Source organism: Danio aesculapii, chromosome 18, assembly GCF_903798145.1.
Source record: "Danio aesculapii chromosome 18, fDanAes4.1, whole genome shotgun sequence".
Lineage (NCBI taxonomy): Eukaryota > Metazoa > Chordata > Actinopteri > Cypriniformes > Danionidae > Danio > Danio aesculapii.
In genome coordinates, this window is record NC_079452.1 from 38101523 (window position 1) to 38117388 (window position 15866).

The following is a 15866-nucleotide window of genomic DNA, read 5'->3' on the forward strand; positions in this document are numbered from 1 at the left end:
CCAATACTGTATTGTCCCTACTCTTCTCAACGAGCTGCGGGTGATGCCCCTCCCCCGCCTCAGAGCACTGACAGGCAGCCCAGTCCTCATACAGCAGTCTCTCTAACCTGCAACCTGAGAACAGATCAGCCCTCTACATACCAACAGCAAATGATACAGCACCGGAAGTGTGAGGTATTTCCATTGTACAGTCAAACTGATCTGCTTCTCCTTTATTTTAACAATTAAATTTGACCGTTTATTCTTTTCTTGTTCACAATCACAGAGATTTTAGTGACAGTTTCGGAACTTGTCTGAGTTTATATCTTGTCTGAGTAATATCTGAGAGATTACTGCAAATTCACTACATATCTAAACTGATATACTTGATTCAAACAGCAATACATTTAGTTGAATTGACATGCATATTTAAAGCATAGTGCAAATATAAATACCCATTTATTAATCTATAAGCTGTTAAACAAACAGAAACGTTTGGACGTGATGATGTCAGTAATATGTCAATTGGCATATGACGTAATCAAGCGACATTTAGTGACTTTTTGGGCAGAGTTTAGCGCCTTTTAATTGAAAATAGTTGGCAACACTGACCAAAACAATCTTACTGAATTGCCCTTTTTTACATTTTTGTAGATGCCCCAGGGATACAATTATAGCACTTAAACACTGAAAAAGTCTGATTTTTATGATTTAATATTTAGCATCTGACTTAGTAAGTAGCTATAGTCAAACAGTGTATTTACTGCACTTGTGCACCACACTGTAAAAAGTGCTACACTCACAAAGTTGGTTTTATATACTTTAAATAATTGCAATCTAGTTAATTATATTTGTTTTATACCAAAAAATATCAATTTGCTTATTCTTTACTTAAAGTAGATCCGTTTTTATATAACAGTATATTTTAAATAAAACTAATGCAATTTATTTGAGTAGATTTTTGTATGTGGTTATTGTGTAGAATAAATGTTATAAAAGTGAGTTGACACAGACAATTTATTAGAGCAGCTGTCGATGTCTGCAGGTCTGTTCATCAAACGTGATTTTAATAATTCTGCGTGACCCCATTTTCACTGCCCGCCACTTTCCAGACACACGCAGCAACTACAAGGGGCGACATTTACTGCTCGCAGCAGCGGATCTGATTAACACGGTAAGTTGCAAAAGTAGCCAAATGATAATTGTAAAGTCATGCTAAACTGCCGACTTCACTTGGCAGGTGAGGTTTTAGCTTGTAAATTGTACTGTAACGTCAGGTAACAGACTGCTCTCACATGAAAAGCTAAGTTGGCTAACGCTAACCAACGCTAGTTCATGCTAACGATTAAAAGTGATAGTCCTGAGAAAAAAAATGTTAAAGTAGTTTTAAAACACTTAGTAGGTATAACTAACGTTACAGAACGGATTAACAAGGTCTCTGGTGGGCGGTCGGGGGGTAGGTGCAGTTTGCTAGCGCTAAGTAGCTTAAGGTTTGTGTTTTAGAGATTTAGTCCATAAGTTTTTTGTTAATACTGCAATGTGAATAAATTACAGATTTATAATTTATTTGAACTTAAATTATATTTATGTTTACAGAACCATTTAAAATGTACGCACCTCATTCTAAAATGCATTTTCTTGGTCTTTAGATACCAAAGTGATTTAGTTTATTTTGTTAAGAAAAACATTAGGTATAATTACAGCTATACTTATTTGCAGGTAAGTAAAACATGGGTAAAATTGCAAACAATAGTGGGCTCCATAGAATTACATTTGATATCTGAAGATTTTTTTGTATGTGTGCAATGAACAAACAGTAAAAAATATCCTAATGCAGTTTCTTATTATCTGTCAGTCTTTCACTAAAGCTAACTGAAAACACTGATTCACTGAACTGTCAGTTGCCAGTAACATTAAATTTGGAGAAAAGGTCAATTAAAAGTAGCTTCAGCAAGAATGTATTGTAAACTTTAATGTAATATGTAAAATGGCAATGTATTTATTTAATTTTGTATTATGACTTAGACAAAGTTTGGTGCAAAATGAAGATGACAGTTAAATCATAGATTTTTATATTCGCCATTTTCAAACTGTTTAATATGTAAGTTACATACATATTTTTATGCTTTATAAGTTGCAAAAATAAACTGAAAATGTAATACCTAAATTTAAATAATTCCTTGATTGACAGGCAACCAAAATACCACACACTGTTACACTGAATAAAATCAGTTTTCTTTAGAATTTGATTCTTAAAAACACCTGGAATAATGTAAGTACACAATAACCTATATAACCTTTTTTTTTAATACAGAAGTTTAACTAAGGTACATTTTAACTGATAAACTAAGGTGTTTCATCCATGTATCATTCTCACTGCACTTTTGTAACTTCACTTGTAGTTTATGTAAGATATTTGCTATTTAGTATTCAGCTATTTAATATTATTTAGTATCAACCACTTGAACTCCTGTTTCTTTTTTCTCTCCAACAATAGAGATGTGTGGAATCAGAGGTGCATGCGGCTGCCCACGGGAAAAATTTGCCATCAGCCCAACACAGTTTGGATAATCATAGGACTGTCAGAGGTTTACCAAACCTGTCAAATGCATGATGGCTCCTGTTTGGACTTACTGATGTCCTCGACTTCCATCAAAACTGTATACATTATTTGACATGTATCAGAGACTCTTTGTGGGACTGGACCTTATGCATCCTAAATCTTCATCAAAGTATGCAGATCTCCTTACTGAGTTATCTTAGATGATTTCTCAATAGGATCTGGCATTATTAATGTTTTTATTTATGTATTGTGTATGTGCAGCCACATTAAAGGCCTGTTTTGTAATCACTTTTAAAAGGGACACTGGTTGACATTGAATAAATGCTATAGTCTTTAATCCATCTTCCCATTCTTGTTTAATTGTTATTGACCTTAAAGTCTGTTTATCTGTTTTTACTTAATCACTGCATATTGTGCGTAGAATATAGAAATGAAGATTTATTTTCTGAGGTTACAGCCAGAAGTCAATTGAATTCATTTTAAATGACATATGCATGGTTAATTTTATTTAGATAATAAAGTTCTTAATACCTAATTAAAATAAGTTCAAGCAACATATAGCAATGTATAAATAAGTTAGGTTTAACAAAAAAAGTAAGTTTATCTGATTTGAGTAATTTTAGAAATATTAGTTGGCTCAACTTAATTTTGTTACATTTGTTTTAAGCAATGTTTTAGTGTTTAATATACTTAAAAAAGGCTGGAAGTTGATTCAATCTAAAACGTCCGATGCAGCCACTTGCCTCACTTTTTATAAGTTAGATCTAGGTCATACTTTTTACAGTGCACTGAAGTCCTCAAACACAAGTTAGGTCAAATATAAGAGATCTTATTCAGACTACTATTATCCTTTTTTCCTTTCTTGTTCCTTTTTGCACACACTACCTATTCTGTGAGCAAAGATGAGAGGGTCATATCTTGAAATGCTGCACTTTGTAAGATGAGAGTGATCTGATAAGGCCAAGAGAGGTAATTCACAGAACATCACAGCTAACAGCAGCTCTTCAGAGCAGTACAAAGAGAGAACGGATGTTACATCCACCCCGCTGTCATTAGCTCTTTGAACCAGGAGCTTCATTAAACATTATGGGTAACAAGGTTCAAAGAGGAGCCCAGCAGCAGCTCAGATGATTTTTTTATGTATTGTGGAATAAGAAAGATATGACATGAATATGAGGACACCAGCAAAGTCCATATCACCTTTTAGTACCATAACAAATATTGTGAAATTTATTCAACTTATAACAAAACATAATGATCTGTGTAAAATAAAAACAGCCAGTTCTAGAAGACTGAGGTCAGAGTTGTTAACATAATTTTAAACAATTTGATGTCATTTTAAATGTTTATATGGGTTAATATAATATTATTAAAAATTAATAAACTAATGATATTAATATCTATTCAAAGTCTGAAGGGTTCAATGTACAGTAATTGTAAACATTCATTCTTTCACTTTCCTTTGGCTTAGTCCCCTTATTTATCAGGGTTCGCCATAGGGGCGATATATAAAACCTCCAACTATTCCAGCAACTCGAATCAGCGACCCTCTTGCTGTGAGACAACAGTGCAAACCACTAAGCCACCGTATCGCCCCAAACATTTTACAGACAAGTGGTAATATTTTATTAATTAGACTTGTATTAAAATATTTTAAAAAATTTTATTAAAACAATTAAAAATAAATTTTTGTAAGCTTTTTGTTATATAGCCTACATAATGTGTGTTTGAGAGAGAAAAATCTTATATTAAGCTTGTTTTATGATGTCTTTATAGTAATAAAGTATATGAATACAAACGTAAAAAAAAAAAATATATATATATATATATATATATATATATATATATATTACAATTAAATACATGAATGAAAGAACCCTTATGTAAAAACGAATAAGAATCAGAGAACTAATTTAGCGACATTATTTGACTGTAAACTGAAGTTTACCTTGTGTGTGTGTGGCTTCAGTATTACAGCAGCAGCGGGACCTGCTCAGCTCCTGAATCACACTCAGCCGGTCAGAGGATGGAGGCGAGGTGAAAGCAGATCTCATTGGCTCCCGCTGCTCCATTTAAAGGAATCCAACTCGTTTGTCCTTTAACATCCTTCAGCATCTCACGAGAGGAACTTTAGTCGCTCGCTATTTTCATAAAGGAACCATATATCTTCGAAGATCCGATCTGGAGCGTGGAGGAACGTCTCTGAACCACTTTTATATAGCCTACGTGAGAGAAGCTCATCAGTGATCGAGGGAGCAAAAAAGCTCATTTCCTCCCTTGTTGAAATACTATAATAAAACGGATTTGACACGAACGGTCTCCTGAAAGACCTTTAAAGGGTTACTTGGGGACTTTATTCCGGATCTCAAGGATTAAGACTTGAACGATTAACACTTTTATTGATGAGCTGATTTCATATTACTCAAATTATGGAACGATGGCGTGTTTTTTTCATAAGTGCATAGTATTTTTTACACGATATGGAGATCTCGCCACGCGTTCCTTTGGGAATCAGTGATCCGGATAACTTTTATACCATGGATCCAGGTGGGCTTTCAACAAGTTTTAAGTGTCGTTTATCTTCTGGAACGTGATTTAAGTTCATTCTGCGATTTGTTTGAGGTTGTTAGGCTAACGACTTCAGGGTTTCTCAAGACTTTGATAAGGTTTTATCGTTCATTTACCTCAAGATACGAAGCTCGCCGGCTCTTATGGGAATAAAACACTCCTCCCGCTGTTTGCTCCTGAGGAGAAAAATGGCGGATACGGAAAGCACTGAGGTAAGGGACGCTGATAAGCAGATCATATACGACGTTCAGTTTGAGTATTGAAGCCTTAGTAGATTATATCGCGTTTAAAATCATTTTTTCGTCATTTGGGTACAATACAGTGAACAAATTATAATTACTTAAGATAGACGTTTAACTTGTTTAAACTGTTCTGTTCCGTTCTCAAGTTTTGCTGTTGTTGTTTATTGCTTGAGGAACGAAGCTCTGAGTATGCTAACTTTTATGGCTATATTCCAAAAAAGGTACTTTAGCATGTACATGCTAGGTTTATAAACCTTATGACTATATAAAATAAATTCGGTTGCTATAATTCGTTCTGTTTGTGTACGGTTTCAATTAGACAAATGGTTAAAATGTGGGCTGGAATCCAAAAGGTTGTAGGTTCAAATGCCAATATTTATCTATTGAGAAACACTTAACCTCAAATGTGCTCCAGTGGGACTGCTACTGTAACAAGCGTACTGTCTGTGAGACACTTTGTCTAAAGAGAAAGGTAAATGCGTAATTACTGATTGATTAGTAAAGCTGTTAATGCTCTGTGCTACTGGTTCACGGGTTGCGGAGTCTGGTCGCTGTCCTTGGTGCTGCACCTGCGTCTGGGTGTGGAGCTGAGAAAAACTGACTCAAATTTTAAAGAGATGATTTAAATGATTTAAAGAGAATATCTTAAAAAACAATTCTGTAGAAATATAAAACCAATTCACATTATACTCATATTATGCATTTAAATAGTCTGTGTGGTAGACAGAACTCCAGATATGAAAAATCACAAATGAAAAAGGCAGCCAACATAAAAATATCCAACAGTTCAGAAGATTGTGATTAACTTGAATAGTTTTTTCTTTGATACGTGAATACATGCACTGTTTTTTTATTAAAAAATTAACCGAACAATTCGGTTTGTTCCATTTTTTTTTTTTTTTTTTTGCCAAATTGGGGTTTAAATTTGTGCAAACTGATCTTTAAGAAAAAGAAGAAATAATTTAATCATTCCAATAATTTAAACTACACACAAAAAATGTGCTAAATAGAACTAAAAGTGTTTTTCTTTTTGATGATTATCACAGGGGAACCATCTTTAATGATGGATTCTATGTAGCAAATTAACCACCCTAAAGAACAAAAACCATTAGTACTAATATACAGTACTGTGCATCCAAAAAGTATTCATAGCGCTTCACTTTTTCCACATCTTTTTTATGTTACAGCCTTATTCAAAAATAGATTAAATTCATTTATTTCCTTAACATTCTACACACAATTCCCCATAATGACGATGTAAAAAAAAAGATTTTTTTTAATTGTTGCAAATTTATTAAAAATAAAAAACCTGAAAAATCACATGTACATAAGTATTCTCAGCCTTTGCCGCGACGCTCTAAATTGAGCTCAGGTATTCTGTTTTCACTGATTATTCTTAAGATGTTTCAGAAGCTTAATTAGAGTTCACCTGTGGTAAATTCAGTTGATTGAACATGATTTGAAAAGACATACACCTGTCTATATAAGGTCCCAAGGGTTGATAGTGCATGTCAAAGCACAAACTAAGCATGAAGACAAAGAAATTGTCTGTAAACCTCCGAGACAGGATTGCCCCGAGGCACAAAGCTGGGGAAGGTTACAGAAAAATTTCTGCTGCTCTAAAAGTCACAATGAGCACAGTGGCCTCCATCATCCGTAAGTGGAAGATGTTTGGAACCACCAGGACTCTTCCTAGAGCTGGCCGCCCATCTAGGCTGAGTGATTGGGGGAGAAGGGTCTTAGTCAGGGAGGTGATCCATAACCCAAAGGTCACTCTGTCTGAGCTCCAGCATTCTTCTGTGGAGAGAGAACAACCTTACAGAAGAACAAACATCTGTGCAGCAATCAACCAATCAGGTCTGTATGGTAGAGTGGCCAGACGGAAGCCACTTCCCACCTGGAATTTGCCAAAAGGCATCTGAAGGACTGAAAGCATCTGACATTGTCATTATGGGGTATTGTGTGTAGAATTTTGAGGAAATAAATGAATTTAATCCATTTTGAAATGAGGCTGTAACATAAAAAATGTGGAAAAAGTGAAGCGCTAGGAATACTTCCCGGATGCACTTAAATTTGGTTCCCCTATTTTCACGAACAAAAGAACCATTTAGAAGTGCTAAATAGACAAAAAAAAAAAACCTACTGAAGAACCGTGTTTTTGTGTGTATAGTCCCACACAGTGGTATATAGTCCATCTTCGCAAACTCTCTTTTTTATTGTAATTATTTGTTGACATGATGCCAGTAAATTGCAGAACTTGGGTAAGACAAAAGCTACAATCAGATGTTTTCTCAATTGCTGATTTCATCCTGACCATTCTGTGCATTATTGTGTTTCTTTTGTCACAGTGAGAAAAGGGCACATATCTGCAGATTCATCTGATCGCCACTCTCAGTACAGTGTTGATCCGTTCATTAAAAGTATTGGTATTACTGACCCCAAAAACGTTTTTTTTTTTCTAAGACAAAGGGAAAATTTCACAACTGGCCTGGGAACAATCAAGCTTTTAGATTCACTTTGTGTTGTCATAAAGGCATCTTAAAATCAGAATTGGCCACTGGCCCACTCTTTCGAATGCTTCTGCTGTACCTGAGTGTCCCATTACGGCACAAGGCCAGAGTTTTAGTGAAGGGCAGCGAAGGCCAATGAAGTTCGTTTATGGTAGGGCTAAAAGCTAAATATCTGAGTCATCATCCACATGGCTTGTGGTTTAAATCCCAGGAATATTAAAGAGTGGAAACAATCATGGGACGGAAAGTGCTGCCATTAAGGAAAACTCTTTGATGAATTTCAGTTTCATTAGTGGCCTTGAACTTTATGCAATCCTCAATGAGGGATTGTCCAGCTGGAATGTATCGACATAGTCATGGAAGCATGAAATCTAATCCATGTTCATTAAAGGATAAAAGAAAATGGGCACATATAAGGAAGCTGTTGTTATAAGGTCCTTGCAAAGTTCAGCACAGCAGTAGGCCACAGTATAATGTCAAGAGATCTTTAAAACCCTCTGATGGATGCTGCCTGACCTCCGAAACGTCTCCCAAAATAGCAGGAAGGCTGAAGACTGCTCTGCACGGAGGGTGCTAGTCGGTCAAACAAGCTCTGACAGAGAGTAAATGGAAGCAGGTTGAGTTAAGTCTGCGTCAACTAGCCCTTACAAACAAAAGTTCAGCCTAAATGATAATTCAGACTAATTTCTATCTGAATTTTTTTGTGGTGCAGAACACAAAATAATATATTTTCTTATTGTGTGTCACCAGGAACCTCAAGTTTAACTGTTGTCATGCGCTTAGGGCACAGTTCAACCAAAACTGAAAATGTACTCACTATTCACTCAACCTCAAGTGGTTCTAAAATAGGCTTGGGCGGTATCCAATTTTTGACACCGTCAAACCTCCTCTCTATTTTACATTGGTATACGATATTACCGTGCTTAATAAAAAAATTATGATGTAAGGCTCAGACACCGTCACCAAACTGTTGGCTTGTGCCTAAACCATTCAGAAATTGAATACATATATGTGACCTTAAGTTCGCGTCACCTGTTTGTATTGTTCGTGTTAGAGATCTGCGCGGGACGCTCTCTCTCATTCACACACATAGATAGCACCAAGCCGCCGACGCACAGCATCACACTCTCTCTCTCATTTACACACATTCATAAACAGCATCCACGTTGATGCGCATGTGCTCGCTCGCTCGGGGGCGATATTGTTAGACCACCAGCTCCTGTTCAAATTACACCAGAGTTACCGACCGCTCCCAGGCTTCATTCGGAAAATTTAAATAAAAGAAATCTGGTCGGGTCCCGCGGCTCCCGCGGTACAGCAGCAGGAACGCAGACCTCTAGTTCGTATTTACCACGTCTCCCTTCTTGTTAAGTTGAAACCCGAAATACTGCTAAACTGCAGAGGTTGTGTTCTTTTTCGAGACCAGTTCACTTTGTGCGCGACTCCCCATCTTACCTCACCTCCACACTCTCTCTCCTCCACACTGTCCCATGATGACAATCACGCATCCGCATTAAATAAATAATATGTAATATTTACTACTTGTCTTCTATTTAAGTGCATTGTATTTTTTATGAAGGTATAACGGTATTGAAACTGACACCGTTGCTATTTTTAGATCCCGCGGTATACCATATTACCGTATTACCGCCCAAGCCTATTCCAAAACATTATGTTTCCTTTTTCTGTTAAACACGACATAAGTTATTTTGAAAACCATTGACTTCTATAGTAGGAAAGAGAAATGCTATGGAAGTCAATGGTTACCGGTTTCCAAAATTTTTCAAAACATCTTTTGTGTTCAACAGAAAGGAGAAACTCAATCAGATTTGTAACAAAATAAGTCAACTGACTAAGTGAAGTTTTCTAATCTAATTTTGAGAGAAGCACATGAGGATCATCGACATATTAATCATATCATTATACAATCAGCGCAAGACTAAACCCCTCCCTAGAAATCGTATTTTCTGATCGTCAGCATCCCATCTTACCACCCTTCACAGCACCTTAACTTAGGGGGAGCATTCTAAGACACAGTGCTCAGACCCCTCTCAGTCTATTTTCTTTCCTGATGAGGGGAATAACACGAGTCAGGGTGTTCCTCCGAGCTCAGAGCCCTCTCCCCAGACAGCATGCCAAATACGCCTAAAAATTTTGTCTCTTATTTGTGCGGGCGAACACTTGACAGTAAATTGTCCATAGTGTATAAGTGTGTATTGGTGTTTCCCAATACTGGGTTGCAGCTGGAAGGGCAACCGCTGTGTAAAACATGTGCTGGAACAGTAATGGGAAAATCAATAAATGGATCAATATAAAATGACTCTCTTTAAAAAGCAGAAAATCCCAAAATTGTAAAAACATCTTAATGATTGAGTAATTTATCAAATGCACTAAAACTATTTCTGATACTCTACTCAAAACTCATTCCTCCAGTTTACAGTAGATGTATATTTTTCCCTATTTGCATTATTTCTCGCTAGAGTATATATTATATCTTACATACAGTAGTATTTTCTCTTTAAAACCTTTTTTGAAATAACCTTTTGAAATAAACATCTTTATACAGATTTCTAATGAAGTAGGACAGGATTTTGTGTATTTATATACAGTGGTCCCTCGCTATAATGTGATTCAACTTTCGCGGTCTCGCAGTTTCGCAGAATTTTTTTTGTGCTATTAGACTTTTTTTTTTATAGAGCATTGTGTACTGCGTCCGGATTGGCTGTAGACCATTGTCAATTAATCACCTCTGTGTCTCAGCTTGCCAAATTAACATAAATCTTTGATCGCTAGCAGTGTGAGTTTCAACAAAGATGCAAAAAGGGTTGTAACTGTCCATCATAAGGGGGTCGCACACCGGATGCGCCACACCGCACAGCACCACATGCATTTTAGAATTGTAAACATAGGTTTATATCAGGGTACGCACCAGTGCCACAAGTCAGACACTGTTTATAATCCTGCCGTGCCACAGAGCGACATCTGAATAATTTCATTTTAAATAACATGCGGACATTAGGAAGAAGAACATTATCTACACAAAAGCTAAAAATCTTCTTGAACCTTTTGCTGACAGCGATGAATGTTTGCGCCTGGTTTTGATCTTTGCTTTCATTCTATAGTACTGGACTTACTTTCGTACGAAAGTTAGAACTTTGAGAGTGTTTAAACAAGAAAAAAAAGTGTGAAAATGTTCATGCCTGTCTGAGAAAAGTGTATAAAGTGTGTAGTGAGGGCTTTTACAGCCTTAAAACATCTATAATAATTGTAAAAAATAAAGCAGACTATTTTGCGGATTTCGATATATTGTGGGTTATTTTTTAGAATGTAACTCCTGTGAAAACGAGGGACCACTGTTTATTCAAATGAATTTAAACGCAATATTTTTGTATTTCTATATGAATAAAATGTATACTTTGTGTTTTATTTTTATTCCTAAATTTCCTAAAATATATTTATCTAATTTTGACCTTTGTTACATTAAAAAGTGTTTGCTTATTGCAAAAAAAAAAACTAACACAGGCGTGATATTGCTGAATATGTGCATCCGAATGATCTTGGAATTGCTGAAGTTGAGTTCAGCCATTTGAAAGGTTTTACTGCCTTTTGTGTTCTTCAAGGTCAACCGTGGGTTTCAAAAGTATAGAGCTTACAGTTGTGGTTCTTGCTGGAGAGAAAACACCACTTAGCTCTGAAATGCACACTGGCACTTGCAGCTTTATTACATGATTCCCTGCCAAAAGCAGAAAGAGCTGTCTATAAATCTACAAAATTCATAAGGGCTCTTCCGAAAACAATGACGATTCTGAGATGCAGTGCAAAACAACTCTTAAACTCCTAATTCCAGTCATAAAGTAACACTATAGATGGCAGTTCTATTTGTGAAGGATCCCAAGAGCACCCGTTTTCCCTTTACGCACATCAATCCAGTTATGTCATGAAAATACAAAACCATCAAGTGCATGGTTAAAAGGTGGAGTGCTGCTGAAATGTGCCATTTGTCGAGGTTAAAAATAGATTGTGAATGAGATTTGTTAGCTGACTGGAGAGGCAAGGACATGTGTTCCCCCTCCTGTCTTTCTAATAGATGCAAACCGAACACCTCTATGCCTCTTGATACAGCTGCTCTTCCCCTCTGCTGACACTCATTATTTTAAATCCCTCGAGCCAAAAGGTTGTACACACACTTACAGACACACACACACACACACACACACACACATAGGCACGCTTATGCAAATACAAAGACTTGCACACATATCATTACTATCACAAAATTGCATAAAGGGTTTAATGGTTCTTCACAGGACAATAATATGTCAACCCAGGCTCTTTGGAATTATATGTCCAATGCTACATTTTTGGGAACAAATATATACTATTTGTCTGCAGTTTTTGTTTTCACAAATCCACTAGAGGGCGGCATGCATATGTTCGACAATCTCAAATATGTTTCTGGGGCACGTTTTCTCATACATGCCATTTCTCGTAAATCCATCAGGTCGCTGTGGACATTTCTGGATATATCACAACCCAGGCTCATTCTGATTATGTACCGCTATATACATTTCTGGAGAGTGCAAAACATGTCCCATGTTTTTTGCAGTTTTTGTTTCCGCAAATCCACCAGAGGCCACTGTGTACACTCTTTCAGATCTCAAATTTTTCTCATGAGTGTCATTCGCGCCTGCTCTTCCAATATAAATCCACCAGAGGCCACTGTGTACACACTTTCAAATAAAAAAAATTTCTCGTGTCATTCGCGCCTGCTGTTCTAATATAAATCCGCCAGAGGCCACTGTGTGCACTTTTTCAGATCTCAAATTTATCTTGCGAGTGGCATTCACGCCTGTTGTTTAAACAGAAATCTACCAGAGGCCGCTGTGTATGTTTTTTCAGATCTCAAATTTATGTTGCGAGTGACATTCACGCCTGCTGTTCTAATGTAAATCCAAAAGAGGCCACCGTGTATGCTTTTTCAGATCTCAAATTACTCTCGCGAGTGCCATTGCGTGTGCTATTCATTGCGTGTGCGTGACCAATCGACTGACCCACCCTCCCCCTTCGCTAAACCCAACCAATAGTGTTTTCAAAAGAACTGATTGCAATTTATTTTAATTTTTATTTATAGCGATTTATATTCATTTTATTTGTGAAAATGAGGCAGTCATTTTATTTTTGTCTGACTCATGTTTCCCTTCTTGTTCCCTTTTAGCAACAGCCCCTGAGTGCTGCCCCATCCCAGTCTGTCCAGCCATCTCCTCTGCCCAGACCAGTGTCATCGGTCCATCAAGCCCAGCGGCCCACACACCCGTCCCACGCTCCTCACACCCCTCATTCAGCCAGCTTACCCAGCTGCCCTGGCAGAGGAAAGATGGCCAAGTTCCTGAACCCAGAAGAGATGACCTCCAGGGATTACTACTTTGACTCATACGCCCACTTTGGCATTCACGAGGTATGATCACATCAGCAGCAAACACTCTCCTTCAGTTCCCCTGAAATCAAAATGAAGGTTTATTTGGGTGTTAGTATCAATATGCCAGTTTTTAAGGTTAACGTTTAGCTAGTGTGCTCCAGATCAAAGAGAGAATTTATGTTTAGCAGATGACAGCATTCAAAACATGCAGTTTATCACTTTAGTCAATATAAATCATTGACTTTTATGACATCACCATGCACTTCAGCTTCTCATTGAATCTTCTACGTTGCAGTTTTAATCAATCATTTATTCACATGTAACAGAACATTCACACCAAACATCTACCTAAATGTGCATAAATAAAAAAATAATAACTAGTAACTGACACATTGTTGATCAGAATGTTTATTAGTCGTAATATTGTGGCGAGGGACCGCATTAGCTGTACTGCTAAAATACACTCTGTGCATGTACACTTACCTTTTATATCTACGGTAAGCCCAGAGCGGAATAATGCAAGACTCACACACTTACACATATTAGTTCATATACAGGCAACTTGGACATTCAAAAATTAATACAGACAGTTACAGTTGTATTAAATAGGGGATAACAATATATACAGGGAACAATGAATGGACTGTTTTCACAATTCTTTATGTATTCACAGCTAGAATTCCAAAGCCAATGATAAACTTATTAAAGCTTAATGTGACTATTTTCAATTTCACAAGATTGTTTTTACAGTATCGATGTTGTAATGTAATTACAATACATCCAGTTAAAAAGGCTTAAGCATTTATTTAGTTGTTCAAGTGTAAAACAAGATGAAAGACCGTGTAAACACTAGTGTCGTCAGTAGCAACAGGCTAGCGCAGAAATTCCATTGAAAATACTGGGGTAAAATAAACTGTCATATTTTAAAGACATGGCGAAGGGGGAATGGAATTTAACATAGTGTTTCTTGTCCGATCTGAGACCCACTTCATATCGTATAATTAACAGGCAGTGAAGATCGCGGATCTTTAAAGAAATCAGATCTTAAATGTGACAATTTTGTAATGGAAAGACCACCGTTCACCAGAAGCCCGTGGGCTGCCTGGATGAAAATATACGAGTTAACATATTGTGTTTGATGGGTTTTATATAATGTAAATGCACACTACCTGACAAAAGTCTTGTCTTCTATCCATTTTTTAGGAACAACAAATAATAACTTGACTTCTAGTTGATCATTTGGTATCAGAAGTGGCTTATATGAAAGACAAAAGCCTCTAGAATACGCTTATTTTACTAAAATAAAATATGATGATGCCCTGATTTTTAATTATTTAATTAGGACAGTAAGGTGATGTTGCCTAGACAAAAGTCTTGTCACTTAACAGAAATAATGTACAATATAGAATATAAAGTCATGCTGCAGTGGAAAAAAAAACATTCTTGCAGGACTCCCAGAGTTCATCAAAATTCTTTGGATTCATCTTTAATGCCTCCCTCCTCCATCTTACCCCAGACATGCTCAATAATGTTCATTTCTGGTGACTGGGCTGGCCAATCCAGGAGCACCTTGACCTTCTTTGCTTTCAGGAACTTTGATGTGAAGGCTGAAGTATGAGAAGGAGCGCTATCCCGCTGAAGAATATACTCCCTCCTGTGGTTTTTAATGTAATGGGCTGCACAAATGTCTTGATATCTCAGGCTGTTGCTGTTGCCTTCCACTCTGCAGATCTCTCGCACGCCCCCATACTGAATGTAACATGATTTTTCCTTTACCAAACTTGACTGATTTCTGTGAGAGTCTTAAGTCCATGCGGGTTCCAATAGGTCTGCAGTATTTGTGATGATTGGGATGCAGTTTAACAGATGATTCATCTGAAAAATGTACCTTTACCAAATGATCAGCTAGACGTCAAGTTATTATTTGTTGCTCTTACAACTGGGATCAACGACGAAACTTCTGTCATGTAGTGTGTTGTACAGTATCAATATGAATTTCTGTCCAGAACCTCTGTGCAGAAAGTAAAGTAAAATAAAGTAAAGTAAACATGATTTTCAGTTTCATGTTAATGCCACATGAACTGTCACATTGCAGGAACACACACACACAATCTACTCTGGCACAGACACATGACAACACAGAGCGGACAAAAATGACCACAAAACACTCGGACCCATTTAAATTACACTGAATGCTGCATTTTAGGTAGAGTAATGGATGGATAGACTCAGGATCACTATTATAGATGGTGTTTTCAGTGAGTCAGATGTGCTGTAGCTCAATGACTCTGACTGGCAGAGCTGTAATACCAACCAAACTCTATTAGCTGCTTTTAAAAGGGGGGAGGGGCTACTCAATATGCCCGCCTTCTTTTCATATTACAGTCAAAATTTATACCACACATCGAACAATGAAGGCACTTCAGGGGATCTTTAACAGAGATGCTGAGACATCCGATGGAGGATATAAGTAATGGACATCAGTCATCTTGATTCATGCTGGGAGTCATGTATAATTCAGCGCATGCAGAGAAATGGAGCAGGAGTGAGGGTGTCATTGAATTATAGGGTGAGAGAGAGCGAGAGTG

At 37.0% G+C, this 15866-nt stretch overlaps 1 protein-coding gene and 1 long non-coding RNA gene across 2 annotated transcripts in view; both read left to right on the forward strand.

Moving 5' to 3' along the window:
• Nucleotides 1-753: 753 nt before the first annotated feature.
• LOC130246063 (uncharacterized) lies at nucleotides 754-2868 on the forward strand. The gene is made up of 3 exons (XR_008839391.1): nucleotides 754-785; nucleotides 1025-1153; nucleotides 2477-2868. It is a non-coding gene; the product is annotated as an uncharacterized LOC130246063 (long non-coding RNA).
• Nucleotides 2869-4929: 2061 nt separating this feature from the next.
• The window catches only part of LOC130245728 (protein arginine N-methyltransferase 8-B), a 42574-nt gene continuing 31637 nt past the window's right edge, over nucleotides 4930-15866 (forward strand). The window contains exons 1-2 of the mRNA XM_056478488.1: nucleotides 4930-5322; nucleotides 13078-13317. Coding sequence (XP_056334463.1) covers nucleotides 5254-5322; nucleotides 13078-13317 — 309 coding nt within the window. The 5' untranslated portion in view covers nucleotides 4930-5253. The remainder of the gene's footprint in view (nucleotides 5323-13077; nucleotides 13318-15866) is intronic.